We start from the raw sequence: 19,357 nt of genomic DNA, 5'->3' as shown, positions 1-19,357 counted from the left end.
CTCAAATTTAACTCAGGACCCACCCCCACTATATGACAAGAAGAAGATCGTGAGAAACTCACAATGACCGGCTGATCAGAGTAGTGTTGGGAATTTTAGAATCGCTAAAGATAGCTAAAAGTCTAGCTACTAACCATATCATTAGAAATCAACTTATTATCATTAGACAAGATACCCAATCAAAAGTTCTTAAAAATTGGCGTCATCTTCAAACTATCCAAGCCCCTCAAATCCTACACATGCTGAATATATTTAAGGGAAGGACAAAACTACAAGGCATGAAAAGTTAGTTTATTATTCTATAAACAAATTAAACATACTTTAGAAGCGCTCATTTCATGTATAGTCGGATTAGCATAAGTTAGGATGCAATTTAGGCTAGCTTTCCATACAATTTTCTTCATCTTTGAAGGAAGAGAGAGGTTCTAAAGAAATTTTCACCACTTAGAAGGCCTAGAAGATGACGAGTTTTGAATCCACCGAAGTCGAGCTACCAAGCTCCAATAACAATTTATTACTGTAAACCAACCATTGTTAGAAAAATTTCAAATTAGTCTATCCTTTCTATCGAAGTTGGAAGACAGAATAGACAAAATGGAAGAAACTTCCTTATCATTGAAAAGATTATAAATAAGAGGAACATTCCACCCACTCGTATCAAGTATAAAATCACACACTCCATCCACACCACCCTCCTAAATCAATTGAAAATAATTTATTTCTTATTATAATTTCTAATTTATTTCTTATTATTATTCTAAATTAATTATATTTTTAATAATTTAAAATTAAAAATAATTAGACAAATTAAGTGCAGCCATGTACGTTTTTGGTTAAACTTAACAACCAAAGACTCGTGGTTGTATTAAATTTGTAGAGTTAGGCATTATCGCAACTAAGTTTTTTCTCATAGGTATTGAAATGTAACAAATCAAATTACATAAATATTAATGGTGCAAATTTCATATTATTAATATGAGCAATTTGCGGCGAAACTCCTTTATGTTTTGATTTTTATACACTTAACCCCCTTATTTTTATTTTTGGTGGCAAAACCCCCTTATGTTTTAATTTTTATACACTTAACCCCCTTATCTTTTTTTTTGGTGGCAAAACCCCCTTATGTTTTAATTTTTATACACTTAACCCCTCTATCTTTTGTTTTGGTGGCAAAACCCCCTTATGTTTATTTTTCTTTGCAAATTTAAAGTTTTAGTTAAATATTACCGTTAAATACTAACTGGATTACTACTATATCGACTTCGAGGTTTTACCGTTACATATACAAAGGTGTATACAGTGGTCATCCAGTTGATATTTAACGGTAATATTTAACTGGCGTGTCAAATTTACAAAGAAAAATAAACATAAGGGGGTTTTGCCACCAAAAAAAAGATAAGGGGGTTAAGTGTATAAAAATTAAAACATAAGGGGGTTTTGCCACAAAAAAAAAAAAAGATAAGGGGGTTAAGTGTATAAAAATTAAAACATAAGAGGGTTTTGCCACCAAAAATAAAGATAAGGGGGTTAAGTGTATAAAAATCAAAACATAAGGGGGTTTCGCCGCAAATTGCTCTATTAATATTAATGTTTCCAACCCAATTGTCTTCTTTCTCTATAAAAAAAAATTGTTTTTCACCTCATCTTTTTAAGATTTTAGCTCAATTTTTCCGGGTATTACTTATGTTGTTACTTTTATTTACCATATTAAACAAAACATGCAATTCATACTTCATGAATTTTCTATTCTAAGTTATCTTAATTCTCATTGCAGTGTAATAAGGTTCCATAGTTAGAAAGCAACACAATAAAGGGTGTGATTCTTTTTCGAAGATTACTAACACTACTTAGATATATAGTATATTGTAAATAAATAATGACATCTCATAATAGCTTTTAAATTAAATTATGAGAGATTTAATACTTAACATAACATTATAAATAGTAGTAGATATCAATGGTACATTTTAACACACTATGGAGTTTGGAATTGGGTGAATAATGGGTTAGAAAAATTGATGGACATAAAAGTCAGTCCAAATGTATGAAATGAATCACACCATTCGTCCAAACTCCATAGTTGACTTATCTTTCTCCAACTCAGTCCACCATTAATTATTTGTGTTTTTTTCTTGCAAGAATATGATTGTAATGTAAGATAATTATCATTATTATGTGAAACCATATTAAGACAATATTTTAAATTGGTAATTAGTTAAATAACCTTGAATGACAATGAGCTTGTTATACTAATGGGATTTAAAAATTCAATGCATTTATCATTAAGTTTTTTATACATGATAGTTTTTTTTACTACGGAATTTACACGTGTAAGGTGCTATCTGTCAATTAGAGCCTTATATTCTCATAAGTTGACTTAAATAGTATGTTTGAGGAAGCTCCATTATCGATCATGCACTTGACAACTGTCGTGTTCCTTATCTAAGCAGTTATGACCAATGGTCATTACGAGGGAATTTGACTTTGGCAACATCTCCCTCTGTGAAGGAGATGGTAAGCTCTTCAAGCATTAGCTGTTTGGAAAATCTTTCCTCCACAGCTAGGTTGTTGCAGTTTTGCTCGTGACAGAGAGACTGAGTGTAGCGCTCTATAGCTTTACTTGTTTCCCCTACAATATGGGATCCACCAATGATGACCCCTAAATGACCGACCACAGACAGTGGCATTGGATCATTGTTTTGGGCACCTTGTGCCTGTGTCTAGTCATCTTGCAAGTAACGATGCAGGTGGGGATTGTTCCTCCTAATTAGGAACTCAATTTTTAACTTTAAGTGCTTGCACTCGTTGGTATCATGGCCAAAATAATTGTAAAATTGGCAGAATTTAGAGGTGTCCCTCTTACTTATGTCTTTCTTCAAGGGAGGAGGCTTTTTGTATAGAACTATAGACTGTAGTTGTGTAAACTGTTTTAGGAGTTTCTATTAGGAGAGTAAAGCATGTAAACCTTTCCTCCTTCCTTTGAGTCTTGTGGTGTACGGAGATTGTTAAATTTTCCCTTTTTGCCATTTCCTCAACCATAGTTATTGTTGTTATGCTTGCCTCCATTATTTTAACTTTTGGAGGACTGTCTGATATTGTCCATGCTGGCAGGTGTGCTGAGTAGAAATGAGGGTTGTCTGCCACTGTGAGCTTGTTCAGCACCTGCCTGTCTCCCAGTTTGGGCTTGTCGAATAGCTTTTTCAAGCTTAATAAGCCTTCTAGCCAATCAAGGAAGTCGGCCATGTTTTGAGTTGAGTGTCGATAGATATCTTTCCATAACTCACTCAAAGGCATTATGTCACTCATGATGGTTGTGTACCTTCCGTTCTTCATTAAATTCTTGACTTTGGTAACTTTAGTCATGAATCTTTGGAGGTAGTCTTTTATAGGTTCCTCAGGTCTCTGTTTGACTTCAACTAGGTCTTCCAACCTATACGGTGTTTGTCTGGAAAACAAGAATTGGGTATAGAACTCTGCTATGAAAGAGTTCCACAAATCAAACCTCCCAGCAGCTAGTTTGAAGAACCACTATTGTGCGGTTTTAAACAAGGTTGCTGAGAAAATCCTACAACAGGTATCAATCTCCACATTTTACAAATCTATTTGGATTTCAAAATATTTGATGTGAGCCAAGGGATCTTCTTTTCTTGTATACATCTTCAAAGTTTGCATCTTGAACTTGGTTGGTATGGGCAACACATTGATGTGTGCAGAGAAAGGCAATCCTCTAGTTCTATTGAGCTCTAGGTCAGACAGCTTTGGGCCAGATAGGCCTTGTATCATGCTCTTGAGTTGATCCAGTTTGTGCTTGCACTACAAGATCAACCCTGGCGGACCTTTGTCCAGCGAGCTCCTCCCTTGTGTTGACAGGTGGTACCCTTTTAGGGTTGGCATGATTTGGCCTGTCCTATCCCATTGGTTGTATGTTATGGGGCGGGTAAGTACCCATCCTGAACACTTCTTCTTCAGTTCAAGCCAGTCTGAAAGTCTACTCTAAGGCCTATTTTGTCAAATACATAATCCATGGGTCTCAGGTCAGACCATGTTTGAGCATTCTGAGGTGGAACGCCATTATTGCACCCAGTATTTTAAGTTCTCCAATTAGTGTGCTCACCACTTAGGTGACTAGTGGCACTATCTTCATTTGGATTGAGGTAGGACTCCCCACTGCGAGACTTGCTTCGGTCTTGCCTTGGTGGCACATCTTCCTTTCTTTCTTCGTTTTTGGGCAAGCCCTAGAATTGGTCAGTCCTACCATATGCTCTTTCAGACAAGATCTGATCATCATTAGGCTGATAGGATGGTGACCTTATTTGGGATACGGTAGGTCTCCCTGGCCGTGAGGTTTGTCTATGATCCATAGGGCGCTGAGTTCCCTTTGGGACATAATGACCTTTTTCCCAAAGGGGATCTCTTATGAGGGGTGGCACTTCAACCTGAGATTCAACTCTCTCATTGAACCGCCTGATGGGCTTAGAGGATCACGGCTTGTCGATCCATCTATTCTTGAAATTTGCGTCTCTACTGGCGAAAGCATTGTCCATAGCAACACTTGCTTCTTCTTGGTTAAGATAAAGGAAATTCATGTGATCTTGCACTTGCCCTACACCCTCTCTCAGCCTTGCAAGTTCAGAGTCATCCCCATGTCAACATGGGGTTCATCGATGCTAGGGTTGCCATTGGCCATGGGTCTCAACGGGGTTGGGGGAGTCATGGGGGTGTCAGAGCACATTGGCGGAGTTGTAGGGGGTCGAGGGTCGAGTTCTCTCAAATTTATGGTTGCCTTCATTCGAAGTCAGTATTCTTGGTGTCAACATCGGTTAAGGTGATTTTGGACATGTTGGTGTCGACTGTGGCAGTGGTGATTTGAGGTTTTCGGTGTCGGCTGGGGCAAATGAGATTTGGGTTGTGGTGATTTAGGGTTGTTCGTGTACAACAAAAGAGGAAAGGAGTGAGATAGTGAGATAGGTGAAAAAATAACAAGTGTATTTGTGGTACTAAGAAAAACATTAGCATATTTTTCATAGTGTTATTATGTGGTTTTTTTTTTTTTTTTTTTTTTTTTTTAAGAGCTTACATTAAGCATAAAATGTTCTTAGTAAAATATAATATGAAATATCATTTATATTTTGAATTTAAAATATATTCTAAAAATACAATTAAAAAAATCATCATCATATAATAAGTGTTATTTGAATAAATGAAATCCAAATAAAATTTTAAAAGCATTAATGACATACTTATAATTGCTTTTTTCAAAATTTAAAAGTATGTAGTTTTTAAATAGAAATTTATATACTTCTTTTTCTCACAACAAATACTTCTTTTTTTTTTCTTTTTTTTTCCCTCAAAAAAAAAAAATTCTTCTTTTTTCACAATAAATAAAAATTTACTTTAAAGTAACACACACTTCCACATTTCCAATGTGGAAATGAAAAAAAAAAAAAATACATTCTTCTTTTCCAATGATTATATAAATGAAAAATAAAAATTAAAGCAAAAGTATACATTATACATAAATAATAATAATAAAAAAAACGTTTCCTCCCTTAAATATATTTGCATTAAAGATAATTTATTGTGTGTTAAAAAAAAGATAATTAATTGTGATATTCAAACTAATCTTAGTTTTTTCAAAAATTAAAAAAAAAAATAATTAAAGTTAATATTATGTAATTACTAATTATTCCTTAAATCTTTCTTATTTATTCATTTAATTCAATTATATCATTCCCACGTTTTTATTCAATTCAAAAAACCCAAAATCCAAAAAAAAAAAAAAACCTTCTCTTTTCTCTTCTCTTCTCTTCTCTTTCTACTGTTCTTTCTTGCTTTTCTTCTTCTTCCGCCTTTTTCTTCTTCTTCTTCAAGCTTCGTTAACTGAGTCTCATTGTTCAGAAGAAGGATCACAACACCATAATCGGAGAGTGAGTAACCATCCAATGACTTGGTAGGTAAATCTTCTCCTTTTTAATTTTGGCTGATTTTTTCACTAAATGATCTTTTTTGAACTCGTTCATGTCTGAACTAGGTTTTTAATTTCTATTTAATTGAATGGAAGCATTTCATTTCTGGGTTTTCTGTAAAAATCATTTCTTGTAAGTTTTTGAAGTTAAATGTTTGTTCTTTTTTAGTTACTGTGCAAGATTTTGATTTTTTTTTTTTTTAGATTATTTTGTTGGGATCAGATCAAAATCAATTACTTTGTGCTTTTTTTGTTATTTTTCTTGATCAAATTACTGGTTTTATGAAGGTGTCTTTTTCAAGAAATTCTATGTTATGATCAAATTAGTTGTATTTATATAACTGTGATTGGATATTATTTCATTCTTTTTTTAATTATTTAAAACTTAGCTTTATGTATCAACTTTATGTGGAATTGTCTGTCCAAGTTGAGCTTTATACGAGGTTTATGGTACTGAATTGATGTAGTAATGATAACACTCATCTGCAATTTAATTTCCATATGGCAACCACCATTTCCAATGATGGTGATTATGTGTGTGTGTGTGTCTGTTGTACTGGTCTTTCATTTTTTCTAATTTCTTCTCCTTTTTTACAGGCTTATATATTAACAAAAAAAGAAAAGAAAAAAGAGTAGAGATTAGAATTGAAGTTGACAGAGTTTCATGACCCCTTGTTAGCAATCTTAGCTTAAGATTTGCAGATGAAGAAGCTATTCTTTTTCAGATCCTCTGCCACTGGCACTGGAAACTCGAATAATAAAGAAGAAAGTTACCCTGAGAATCTGTCATCAAGTCAAGCCAGTCACATGGCTGAGAGTAGTTTTCCAAGTCCCAAAGGCTTGTTTTCCAAGTCTCGAAAACAAGTATCTGATGTTCAGAATTCGAGTAATAATACCCCAGTTCTTAGGAGGAGTCGTTCTATGTCATCAGCAGCCTTTGTTGGTGTTGAGCCAGCACAATGTGATTTCTCTTCCTCAAGAAATCATAGTAGATCTCCCACTCCTAGTGTAAGGAGTGGTGGTGTCCCTCATCAGCATAGTGATCGTTCCCTTCGGTGAGGATCCTGTACATTGTCTGATTTTCATTTTACAAAACTGCAACTAAAATTCTATTGCATTAACATTTCACAACCTTTAATTTCTGGACACTAATTCTGTAACTGGATTTGGCATGTATGTTAAAGTTCTCTTACACCCGAGAGGCGAACAACCAAGCGTTTTGAAATGCCAGCTTTGCAGAATACACATGGAGTAGGGAGACATGGTTCTGCTTGTTCTCCTAAGAAGCACCATGATTCCTCTGGAAGCTCTTCCACTTCCTCCAGTAATGTCTCGAGTAAAGTTGTGGATCGCTACATTGATGGGGAGCAACACCAAGGACAGAACAAACCTGAACACAATGCTCAGGGAAATTTGGGTGGAAGTAGTGGCAAAGGAGGCAATTGGCGCCCTCCACGCGTGCAGTATGCCTCACCTTCTTCTCCAGCAGAAAGTGTCAAAGATAAACGAAGAGGTCATTCATTTAGAGAATCCAAAAGCTCTCATCTTCGTTTCTCCTCTACAGACTTGGCTGAATATGGATTTGGTCACGAATCACCCCGCAGACTTGCTAAGAATGTTGTTGAGAGGCTTTCACAGCCTCGTGTTCAGGAAACTAGTCAAAAGGAGATTAGCTACGACATGCCAGTTACACTCGAAGACATTTATGGTGGATCCATGAATAGAGGCTTTGATGCTAATTCTGACATAGTTCCTCCAAGAAATTATTCACTGGATGAACCTTGTGAAACTGTTAAAAAATACCATGGGGAGGATGATAATGATTATCCATACTTCCAAAATAAAGTGGTTGGAGATCATTGTGAGGTTTTGGAGGAAATGGATGTGCACTTAAAGAGAAGATCTAAGGAAGCTGAGGAGAAGGTCATGGTTTTATCTGAAGAACTCGAGCAACAAAGCTTTCTACATGGAAGTGGATTTGATGTGCAGTCTTTGATTCAGAAAATTGGGGAACTTGCTGAGGAAAGAGTAAGCTTGGCACATGATGTTTCAAGCCTTCTGCATTCACAAATTGCTGAACGAGCTTCGTTCAAGGAAGAACTTAGACATGCGAAAGAAGACCTGAAATGCCAAACCCGAAGACTAGAGAAGGAAAAATATGAGTTACAATCAGCACTGGAGAGGGAGATAGACAGGAGGTCCAATGAGTGGTCAAGTAGGCTTGAGAAATATCAGTCAGAGGAACAAAAGCTTCGTGAGCGAGTTAGAGAGCTTGCAGAGCAAAATGTATCACTTCAAAGGGAAGTCTCAAGTTTTAGTGATAAAGATGCAGAGAGCAGAAGCAAGATCACCTATTTTGAGCAACAATACAAGGACCTGACCGAAAGGGTGGACAACATGAAAGAGGAGAATCAAGATCTTCAGAAGAATCTTACCGAGTTTCAAGAGAACTATAAAGCTGCAGAAGAAAATCGGGTTTGTGTACAAAAGAATTTTGAAAACAAAGAGAAAGAATGCAGAGAACTACACAAGTCTATCACAAGATTATTAAGAACCTGCAGTGAACAAGAGAAGACAATTGTTGGTTTGCGAGAAGCCTTTGATGAGGAACTGGAGAAGAGCCAACAGTTAGGGAATTTCGATAAGCATGTGGCAAGGTTGCAAATGGAGCAAATGAGATTGACAGGAGTGGAGGTGGCCTTGAGAAGGGAGTTGGAAACTTTAAGGCTTGAAGTTGATTCTCTTCGACGTGAGAATATGAATTTATTAACCAGGTTAAAAAGCAATGGAAGAGAAGGTGTTACTTTAACTATTCAGCTCGATAAGGAAATGTGGACTCGCATTTGCTGTTTACAAAATCAAGGACTGTCAATGTTAACCGAAAATTCACAGTTATGCTCAAAATTACTTGAATTTGTCAAAGGCAGAATTGTCCAATGTTCAGATACAAAGCATGGAAATGAAGCTATCAAGCATGGTTTAGATGGGCACTTTGTCATGGAATCTGAAATGAAAGTTCAAGGAATGAGACGCGAGATTGAAAGCTTATCGAGGAGTTTGCTGACAATTTCCAGTTTGTTGGATGACAAGTCCAAACTAACAGCTTCTATATTTCAGCCAAAGAACATGGATGCAAACGGTTTGGTGCATTCAAATTGGCAAACTCCAGAGGTAGGCTGCTACAAAACATGCTTTTGAATTATGCAACTTCTATATTGTGGTTTGTAACTGGTGTTTCTATAACTTACACAGGACCATATAAAGTATGAACTCAAAGCAGAAACTTTGTTGACAAGTTTATTGAGAGAAAAATTATATTCTAAAGAACAGGAGGTTGAACAGTTACAAGCTGAGCTTGCAACAGCTGTAAGAGGTACCGATATACTTCAATGCGAAGTCCAAAATGCAATGGACAACGCTGCCTTTGTCGCCCACAAGTTGAAAGATCTTGAACTTCAGGTAATTTCTTAGACCATAGACTGGAAAACATAAAACCATGAGAAGAAATATTTCATTACTATTTAATATATTTTGCTAAACGAAGTGCCTCCCTTGCTGCATTTTGTTTGTGGATAGATGCTTAAGAAGGATGATACTCTTAACAGTATCCAGAATGATCTTCAAGAATCGAACAAGGAGTTAACCGTTATGAGAGGTATGCTGCCAAAAATCTCTGCAGAGAGAGATTTGATGTGGAATGAAGTGAAGCAATATAGTGAAAAGAACATGCTTTTGAACTCTGAGGTTAATGTACTGAAAAAGAAGTTAGAGTCTCTCGACGAAGAGATACTTCTCAAGGATGGTCAGATCACAATCCTAAAAGACACCATAGGGAAGAAGAAACCTTTCGATCTTCTCCTATCGAGTCCTGACTCAACACCAGACTTTTGTCTCCAATAAGAACTATACTTGTTGATAGTTTTATACATTTTTCAGGTTTTTTTTGCAACTGATCAGTTTCATACTTGTATGTAGTTTGCTTACTTACCTTTCATACCAAGTAATTGTGTTTCAGCAGTGTGTCAATGAATGTGTTGATTCATTTTTATTTTTTAGTAGTTACTCTGTTTGTATTGGGAAGATCAATGAAATATAATTGGGTGTTTGTGCTACAATATTGTTTTCTTTAAATTTTTGATTTAGAGAAAATATTAAGTGAAAATTCCAAATTATCATCACAAATCTGGATGGAAATCTTAGCATGATTTTTGCTTAGAGGGTAACTTCTGTATAATGATATGATGTTTCTCTATGAAGATTCTATTAGGAGAAAAAAGAAAGATGCGATTTGAAGAAATTTAGGTTGTGTTTGGTTGGACGAAATGAAAATAAGAATAGAATGGAATGAAATTGAGAACTTATAAAAAGACGCAACTCATAACATACCATATAACCTCTTGTGTACTTAATTTTGTTAGAGCATTGAGCCATTAAAATCCCCTCCTAGTTAAATCTTTTATTTACAATTGTAAATAGAAATTCCTGTCTAGCTTAAGAAGCTTTGGATGTATATCACAAGGCTTCAGGTCAATTGGTGAATTTTAATAAATACTCAGTTCTTTTCTCTTCTTACTCCAATTTAAGATAAAAAAAACTTTCCTTTTTCAATGTCTAGGACTAGACAATAAACCGAAAATATTTAGGTTTGCCTCAGTGTTTTGGCAGAACCAAAAACTCTTCTTTTCAGTTTCTAGTTGATTGGATCAAAATTCATTTCAACTTTTGGAATAATAGAGCTTTTTCTAAAGTTAAAAAAGAAGTGCTCTTTAAAGCTATTGAGAGTACTGTTGTTATGCTTTCTGTTTTCAGTTCTGTAATTTCAGTTTGCAAAATCTTAATTGATTCTCTTGTTAATGTTCAAGTTTATTTTGATAAAAGATTTGCTAATAATGCCGCTTATTGTCTTGCTTGCGGTACTTATTTCGCATACATATAAGACAAAATTAACACAAGTGCAATTACCTATTTGAATCTTGTTTTCGATGCATCAAATTTTTATGAATTTCTAAAAGAATTATCGAATATCTTAAATAATATAGAGTGCATCAATGCACCCCTTATTTGTTTCAGCATTCAGAAAAAAAATTTAGTCTAATTTTTTTATAGTCGTGTACGTTATATAGGGATGCACACGAGGCGAAAAATTGGCGGGGAATGCTCCACTCATCCCCATCTCTGCTAAGGATTTTAATTCCCATCACTACTTATTCCCCATCAGGGATGGGGCAAAAAATCCTCTAATAGAAAAATAAAATTTATAATAAAATTTTTAATATACAAAAATATTAAACTGCATAAAAATTAAAATATTACACATTAATTATTATTCAATAAACTAATTATTATCTAAAACACAACTTAAAATTCATAAAAGAGATACTAATATACTAAAAAAATACAAACATAAATTATAAATTATAGAATATTACTAATATAAAATAAAATACTAAACGGGTCCCCGAGTGTGATCCCCGTCCCCGCCCTATTTAACATTCGCGGACAAAAAATAATCCTCATCCCCATTTTGTTCCCTATTTAGATGGGGAATCCTTGTTTATTAGGGGTGGGTCCTCACTAGACTATTCTCATGGGAAAAATGTGCATCCCTAACGTTACAGTTATTTAATACATTTTACAAAATTTTGAAATATAGAAAATATTGTTCAAACAATTTATTTTACAAGCGTATACAATAAAAGAATCACACCTAGAACAGACATTTTAAATTTAATTTTCAACGTGTTAAATTTCTCAGAATGTCTCAAAATTTTAAAATAACTATAACGTATGAAAATAGATAAGAATATATCAGTAGATAGAGTCCATTTGTAAAATTTTCTAATAATATGTATTATTATGAAATAAAATTAAGATTAAAACTAATCACGAAAATGGTGCGAATTTTCCAAAAGAAGAAGAAAGTATGATATTTCTAAAACAGCCTATTTAAGTTTAATTAATGAAATTAGTATTTTCCACGTAATAGAAACAAATAAGTAAAATAAATAAACAAAAACACTCAAAACGATGGCGCGTAAGCCGCGGGAGATGCCGCACGCGTTGTTGCAGGCGCATGGGTTACACGCTCTCACCACCAAATTCAAAATTATTCAATTATTCAATTTCTCTTGTCGGCGAAACCATTCCATTTCTCTCTCTCTCTCTATAAATCCTTTACCAACATCTTTACAAACTGATCAATTCGATCAACTGCTTTATCAACATCTTTCTTTCTTTCCCCAATCAACAACCACCGTCCGATCAATCGATTCGAATGGCGTATGCGTACGGCGCCGCCGCACCAAGCAATCCTCCAATGGCGAATCCGATCGCCGTAGTAAGCCCTCACTTCTGTGCACCTTATCCAGTCGATTTGATCATTGCGAAAAAGCTCATGACCTTATCGGAAGGTTCTTTTGCCGTTACGGATGTTAACGGCGCCGTTATGTTTAAGGTCAAAGGCTCTGTTTTCAGTATCCACGACCGCCGTTTGCTTCTTGACGCCTCCGGTAACCCCGTCATCTCCCTCCGCCAAAAGGTTTTTTTTCTTTTTTACCATTTTGCCCTCTTCTTATCAAAGTATCTAATGTTTTGTTTATTCTTAAATATTAAATTAAATATTATGTTCTTAACAGATCTCACCTGAGTGAATATTTATTTAAAATAAATTAGTTAAAGAAATTTTTGAAATCTAATTAGTGTAAAGTTATGCATTTTTGACTGTGTTAATATTATTGGAAATTAAATTTTGAAATAATACAAATATATTGATTTTTTTTAATCATTTATATAAAGTGAAGAATATATATATATATGCTTTTTCAAAAAAATAAAATAAAATAAAAATATATATATGCCTTTTTATTGAAAAAGTCAAGAATATATAGATGATTGAGGTAGAACTTAGGACTAAATCCACTTAAAGAATTAAGAGGACATGGTAGTTTCTTTTATCATTTTATTATTAAGGTAATAAGTATTTAAAAGTTTTATTTTATAAATGTATAGATTTAATAATATTTTTTAGCATCATATAGTTAAAATTTTAATTTTTGTTTAGTTAACTTTACTTAGTTTTTGTTAAAAGAAAATTTTAAAAAAATTTCTGTCTTAACTTAATGATTTAAAACATGTATCATGTTTAAGATAATAATAGAGTCTAAACAATTAAATACTTATGCTATTAAAATAAATTATTAAATTTATATTTATTATAAACTCTAAACTTTGAGTAGGTATGCCACAATTATTTTTTATTACTCTATTTATTTTTATGTAATTTTTTACGCTTTTTTTATGTTATGTATTACTTTAATTATTGAGTAATTTCCGTTATAAATAAATATTTCAGTTTAATTTTTAGTTCGGTAAGTAGTAAGTAAATTTTTACGTGTCAATGGTTAATTAATTCATATCATTAAATTTTTTTTATTTAAATATACCAACGAGATGTGGATAATGATTTTCTGAAAATTCCAGAAATATAATTATTACAGTAAAAAATTAAACTTGCAGAAAATTTTATGCAATAAATTACTTATAATTAAACAAATTAATTTAAAATAGATCAAAATAATTCATATCTGCCTAACCCTATTCTTTAGAGGTCTATTTTCAAGTGTCAACTGTTTAATATATATTGTAGTGTAGACATAGTATAGTTGTTTAACAATATGTAATCGCCCTATGCAGATAATAACTGCTCACAGAAGATGGCAAGTATACAGAGGAGATAGCTCAGATTCAAAAGACTTAGTTTTCAGTGTGAAGAAATCTTCTGTACTTCAATTCAAGACAGAATTGGATGTGTTTTTGGGTGCTAACACAAAAGAAGATGTACCTGATTTCAAGGTCAAAGGTAGCTGGCTTGAAAGATCATGCACTATATATCTTGGAAATACATCCAATATCATTGCACAAGTAAGACTCTATATATATATATTATCAAATTATATTCAAACCATTTATTTATTTATATTTATTATAACATAAAACATAATTATTATAACATTGCAGATGCACAAGAAACACAGTGTTGAAAGTGTTTTGCTTGGAAAAGACACATTTTCAGTGACAGTGTATCCTCATGTTGATTATGCCTTCATAGTTGGTTTGGTGGTCATTCTTTATGAGATTAATGAGGACAGAAAAGATAATGACTGAATCAAATACATATATATATGTATATGTAACTTTGTTGTACTTACTATTTCCTAGTCTTTAATCACTACACACTGGTTTTTTTTAAAATGTTTGATGTTAATTATATGAAGGAAAATGTGCAAGTATTAGTTTGTTATGTACTTTTGTTTTGATATATTTCAACAGCACTTAATAATCTTACAAGTAGATTGTTTGGATTTTTTTCTTTTTTTTTTTACTGCTCTTATGCTCTATAAATTCTAACTGAAAATATTTATATAAATAGGTGTTATTACAATGCACCTTCTTAGAAGGGGTTTACCAATGCATTTTTACCGGTTTCGTTATTTGAGAAGATTTTTAAGTTATGTTTTTTTTATGGTTGTATATTTTGAGAGATTCGAAAAAATTTAACACATCGATAACAGTGTTTAAACAATTTGTTGTAATGTCTTAAATAATTACAATTTAAACAATCATGAATAAAATTGGACTAAAAAACTTTTTTAGGTGACGAAACAGATAGGAGTGCATCGGTGGACCACTTTTAAGGGAGTGCATGGTAGAATTTTTTTATATATATATATTTATACTAGTAAAAAGTTACGTGCGAGGCACGTATACTAAATTTTATGCTAGTTTTTTTATATGTTATTAAAAAGTGATACAATTAAAAATTAAAGAAAAATATTATTGGTTATTAGGTGAGATTATTATTATGTGTACCTAAATATTATAGTTTATAATTTTGTCAATTAAAAGTAAATACATGATGCAATATATTAGACTATTAGTGTTTAAGAAAGCTTGATAATTAAAATATATTCTTAAGTTAATCTAAAAATAAACTAAATGTTCCAATACTTAAAACATTACTTAAATGGGTGTAAGATAAAAAAAAATTAATAACTAATCTCTAAATTGTTGATAATTGAAGATAGTATATGTCTAAAAATTGTAGATAAGAAAACTAATGATACTCATTGGTGAATTTCAATCTTTATTTGCTTCGATAGAGACAATAGTATAATTTTTGTATTTTGCACTTTTCATTCATAATAAATTATGATAAAGTAACATATTTTTACCCTACAGATAGACTAAAATAAGCTTTCAAGTCAAAAACTTTTACGGAAGCATTCTCTCATTTTACTGATTCTTGAATTGTCAACTCCAAGAGAGCACATCTAGCAATATGTGCACCGGCTGATTGGCCCATTAGATAAATTCTATTATAATAAGTACAACAAAAATCGTCAATAGAATACAATATCTCATATAGGCATGAAAGAAAAAAAGAAAGAAAATAGTTAATCACCTGTCAGTGTATGTAATTGCATCCATTTTTTCCTTTGTTTTTAATAATTATTTTCCATCTTTTTTCTAGTTGTTCGAAATGACAATTTGGAGCAGAAAGATAACATAAATTCTTTTATTTTATCATAAAAAAAAATTCATTTATCTCTCTTTAAATTTAAATGAGTTTTAATATGGACATTTTTACATTATAACAATAAATAGAGAAATATACATTTATATGAACACAGAAGCGACCTTACCTTGAAGAAAATCAGGCATAAGTAACAGAGCATAAAAATCAAGTCTGAGTAATCTTGTGATTCATCGGAAAAATTGTTTCTCTTGCCACTGAGAATTTCTAGAACCAACACACCAAAACTGAACACATCCGACTTAAAAGAAAATTTCCCATGCATGGCGTACTCCGGAGACATATAACCACTACAAAAGTAGCATAATTAATATTTATAATTCATAGTGATGAACAATATATAAATATGGAATTATTATAATAGATAGGCTTTATTTATAACTTACTAAGTTCCAACAATACGATTGGTACTTCCATGTGTTTGGTCAACAACAAAAACTTTTGCTAAGCCAAAATCTGAAATCTTAAGATTCATATGATCATCTAATAAAACGTTGCTAGCATTCAAATCACGATGTATAATTTTTAGTCTAGAATCTTCATGAAGATAAAGAATTCCTCTGGCAACGCCTGTTATAATCTTGTACCGTGTTGTCTAATCTAACATGTTTTTGTTTTGTATGTATAACATAAATTTGAATCCATTAGAAAGGTTATTTAAGAGGAAATTGATCAAAATTCATCCAACCTTAGGAGAACATTCAGTAAATTGTGTACTACTTTAACAAGTCATCAGAAGCAATATTAGAATTCAAGTACCATTCTTCTAGTTAGCAGAAACATAAAAATGAACAAAGAGTAATTCACAGACTAAGTATAATGATCGGCCATACCGAATAGAAAGAAATCAAGACTTTTATTGGGTACATATTCGTAGACCAGAATTTTTTCTTGTCCTTCCAAGCAAAATCCTATTAGCCTAGCTAGATTTCTGTGTTGAAGCTTGGTCATCAAAAGGGCTTCATTCTTAAACTGTTCATCTGCTCCTTTTCCCATATTTCAGTAAGTCTTTTCACGGCAATTTCATGACCATTAGGGAGGGTACCCTGAAAATAAAATCCGGTGGGATAAGAACTACAAATATATAAGGCTTATAAATTATACAATTGAGAAATTAATCATAATATTTCAACCTTGTAAACTGCACCAAATCCACCTCTTCCTATCTTATTTTCATCCAAGAAGTTATTAGTGGCAGTCCTAATTTCCTCCAAAGAAAATTGAAAAGTGTCGCTTTCTGAAATTTCTTCCCGAACTACATTCCAAATATAAAACTATAAAAGCTCTAGCCTCTAGCTATTACACTTTTTTTTCTTTGAATATGAAACATTCCTCAATCAATGGTCAAAATAAAATGAACAAAGCACTCAAATGATAAAATAGTTTTAATTCGAAAAAATGAATTCTTTTTACCACTGTCTTGCCGAACAGAGAGGTATTTCTTTATCTTCGTGGTTTTCCTATTACAGAGGTAGAAAAAGCCAATCAACAAGGCCACAATAGCCACACTAATTGGGAGAACAATAGCAATAATTGTAATTGTTTAACCTTTTTCTTTTTCTTTTGCTGCTGGACAAAATATAATCTTATGGATTTTGTTAGTATTTCTTTTAGTTTTTAAGATAACAAAACGTATTACCAAATAAATTAAAAATGACTACCTGGTGGTGGAATTGGAGTGGCAGAAATTGAATTGTAGAAGGGGTAGAGCTCGAATCTAATGATGCAGTTGGGCAAGTAAACAACCCCTGGTATGAAACCAATGGCGCTAAGCAAACACGTGTTGCAAAAAGAGGTCGTTGCATCTGATGAGCATTGTGCTAAGCTGTACAAAGTCTGCGAACTCGTGAAGTTCTCTTCCTCCGTCGCGTACTTCTTAGCCGACTCGGAACTAACGGCTTGGTCCGCCACTTTTTTCAGAACACCCCCCAACAATTGGTTGAAGCGCTCCAATTCCGTCACATTCTGCACATTAGACAACGGTAACGCGGGCACGAGACCCACCACTCGTCGAACCAGATTATGGCTCCCTTTTCTAGTGGGCACCGCTTAAGTGCCTCTGTAGAAGCGTTTCTGACGCATTCTTGGCATACAGTAGCATTTATGTCTAAGCGGCATTGGAAATAGCCGGTAGAAGCGCCAGGTGTGTCTCTTGCGACGGTTGTTTGGTAGAAATCACCATCGTTGGTGGCGTTGGTGGCGTTGGTGACGAAGAGGAACGGAGATGCTCCGAGTCCGACTGAATTACGGGTGCATCATGTCGACCTAGAATGCCCCCCTTATTGTAGTTAAAAACAAGCCTAAAATACCAAAACCAGTCAAATTATAATTATCGATAGAACAACCATAATCTTCAAAAATGTTACAAATTTGATATATAAATAATATTTTATTATTTTATTAAATAAAAATAAAAATTCACCCACGAATTTCTCATAAACCAAGAATTTCAGTTATATAGGCACACTTTATATAGAATAGATATATATATATATGTGTGTGGGTGTGTAAAGGTGCTTCTACAATGCACACCTTAAAATGAGTATACCGATACACACGTATCTGTTTTGGCATTCAGAAGAATATTTTATTATAATTTTTTTTTAAGTCGTGTACTATAGTTATTTAAGATATTCTGTAAAATTTTAAAAAATTCAGAATAATTTACAATATAGAAAATAATGTTCAAACCGCCTATTTTATATGCGTATAAAACAAAAAATCATGTAGGAAATTTACGACTAAATGTGCAAAATTAAATCAATAAAACTCTAAACAATCAAACGATTAGCAATGACAAGATTAACAAATTAAGAACAACGATCAAAGGAAAAACAAACTAAATAAATCTAGAACAATAAATGCAGAAAACAAAAAAGTTAACACCAAGATATATACTGGTCCAGTTCGATAGATTGATGTGATCTATGACTCTACTTCAGTTCTGGAACACCACCAATCCTTCTTTATTGATTGAGTAAGAATAAGTACAATATAGTCGAGACGAAATTCTCTGTTGAGTTCTCACAAAGTGCTTCAACTCTCACACTTACACCTAAGAATCTTCTTCATCTTCAGAAGATTCTTCTTACAAAACTTAAACCCAATCTCTCATATTTGCACCTCTCTCTCTACCTCTCAATCTTTTCTCTCTCAAACTCTCGATCTCATCTCTTTGAGTTCTTAATCTCGTCCCTTCTAAATAACAAAGTCAAGGTGGTATATATAGGCTAAGGATTAAGATCCTAAAGTCAGTGGCTGCAAGAAACGAGGTTGTTAAGTTAGTTATAACTTAATCAACTCATCTTTGAGCGAAGTCTCCACGTCAGCTTAAGTATCAGAGCCTCCAAGAACACAGGTGAGCTCTCAGACTCACGGACCGAGGACACTAGCTGAAGACGCTTCTAGATAGGATATAGCCTGCTGGAGTTGACTATCCTGATCTACCAATCCAGGAGTGACAACTAGTCAGCTCGAATTCCTTTCCAAAAGAGGACTAGCTATCTTGGAGACTGAACTCGTAGTGGATATGATAGTCATCTGGGAACTCCCATCCGGACTCGACTATCATTCTATAAGACTCCTTTTGGGACTAGAAATCGCGGGTGAATAAATTTCTAAAAGTGATGTTTGCATAGACCTTTTCATTTGGAGAAACTATACCACAAGTCACGCGTGTAATATATAATTTAGACCTTATTTTCAGCGTGTCAAATGTTTCTAAATTTATCAAATTTAGTAAGATATCTTATATAATTATAATATACACAACTATAAAAAAAAATGGACTAAAAATAAAT

At 33.2% G+C, this 19,357-nt stretch overlaps 2 protein-coding genes and 1 pseudogene across 3 annotated transcripts; 2 read left to right on the top strand and 1 right to left on the bottom strand.

The window, feature by feature from the left end:
• The first annotated feature begins 5,724 nt into the window (after positions 1–5,724).
• Positions 5,725–10,080, top strand: LOC115697778 (uncharacterized). 2 transcript variants are annotated; one of them, XM_030624904.2, is made up of 5 exons: positions 5,725–5,950; positions 6,563–7,020; positions 7,150–9,136; positions 9,218–9,424; positions 9,542–10,080. In XM_030624904.2, the coding sequence occupies exons 2-5, from the start codon at positions 6,668–6,670 to the stop codon at positions 9,863–9,865; spliced, it is 2,871 nt and encodes a 956-aa protein (XP_030480764.2). In that variant the 5' UTR covers positions 5,725–5,950; positions 6,563–6,667; the 3' UTR covers positions 9,866–10,080. The 2 variants fall into 2 exon arrangements, with proteins under 2 accessions (XP_030480764.2, XP_030480765.2); XM_030624905.2 differs by having other exon boundaries at positions 5,727–5,954.
• A 1,902-nt stretch (positions 10,081–11,982) lies between these two features.
• On the top strand, positions 11,983–14,322 carry LOC115698013 (protein LURP-one-related 15). The gene is made up of 3 exons (XM_030625193.2): positions 11,983–12,503; positions 13,658–13,885; positions 13,982–14,322. Exons 1-3 carry the CDS (start codon positions 12,240–12,242, stop codon positions 14,126–14,128), a joined length of 639 nt encoding a protein of 212 aa, XP_030481053.2. The 5' UTR covers positions 11,983–12,239; the 3' UTR covers positions 14,129–14,322.
• A 1,045-nt stretch (positions 14,323–15,367) lies between these two features.
• Positions 15,368–17,606, bottom strand: LOC133029202 (cysteine-rich receptor-like protein kinase 25; annotated as a pseudogene).
• Between the last annotated feature and the right edge of the window lie 1,751 nt (positions 17,607–19,357).

This window comes from Cannabis sativa, chromosome 7 (genome assembly GCF_029168945.1).
Source record: "Cannabis sativa cultivar Pink pepper isolate KNU-18-1 chromosome 7, ASM2916894v1, whole genome shotgun sequence".
Taxonomy (NCBI): Eukaryota; Viridiplantae; Streptophyta; class Magnoliopsida; order Rosales; family Cannabaceae; genus Cannabis; species Cannabis sativa.
This window is presented reverse-complemented; position numbering and strand designations above follow the sequence as displayed.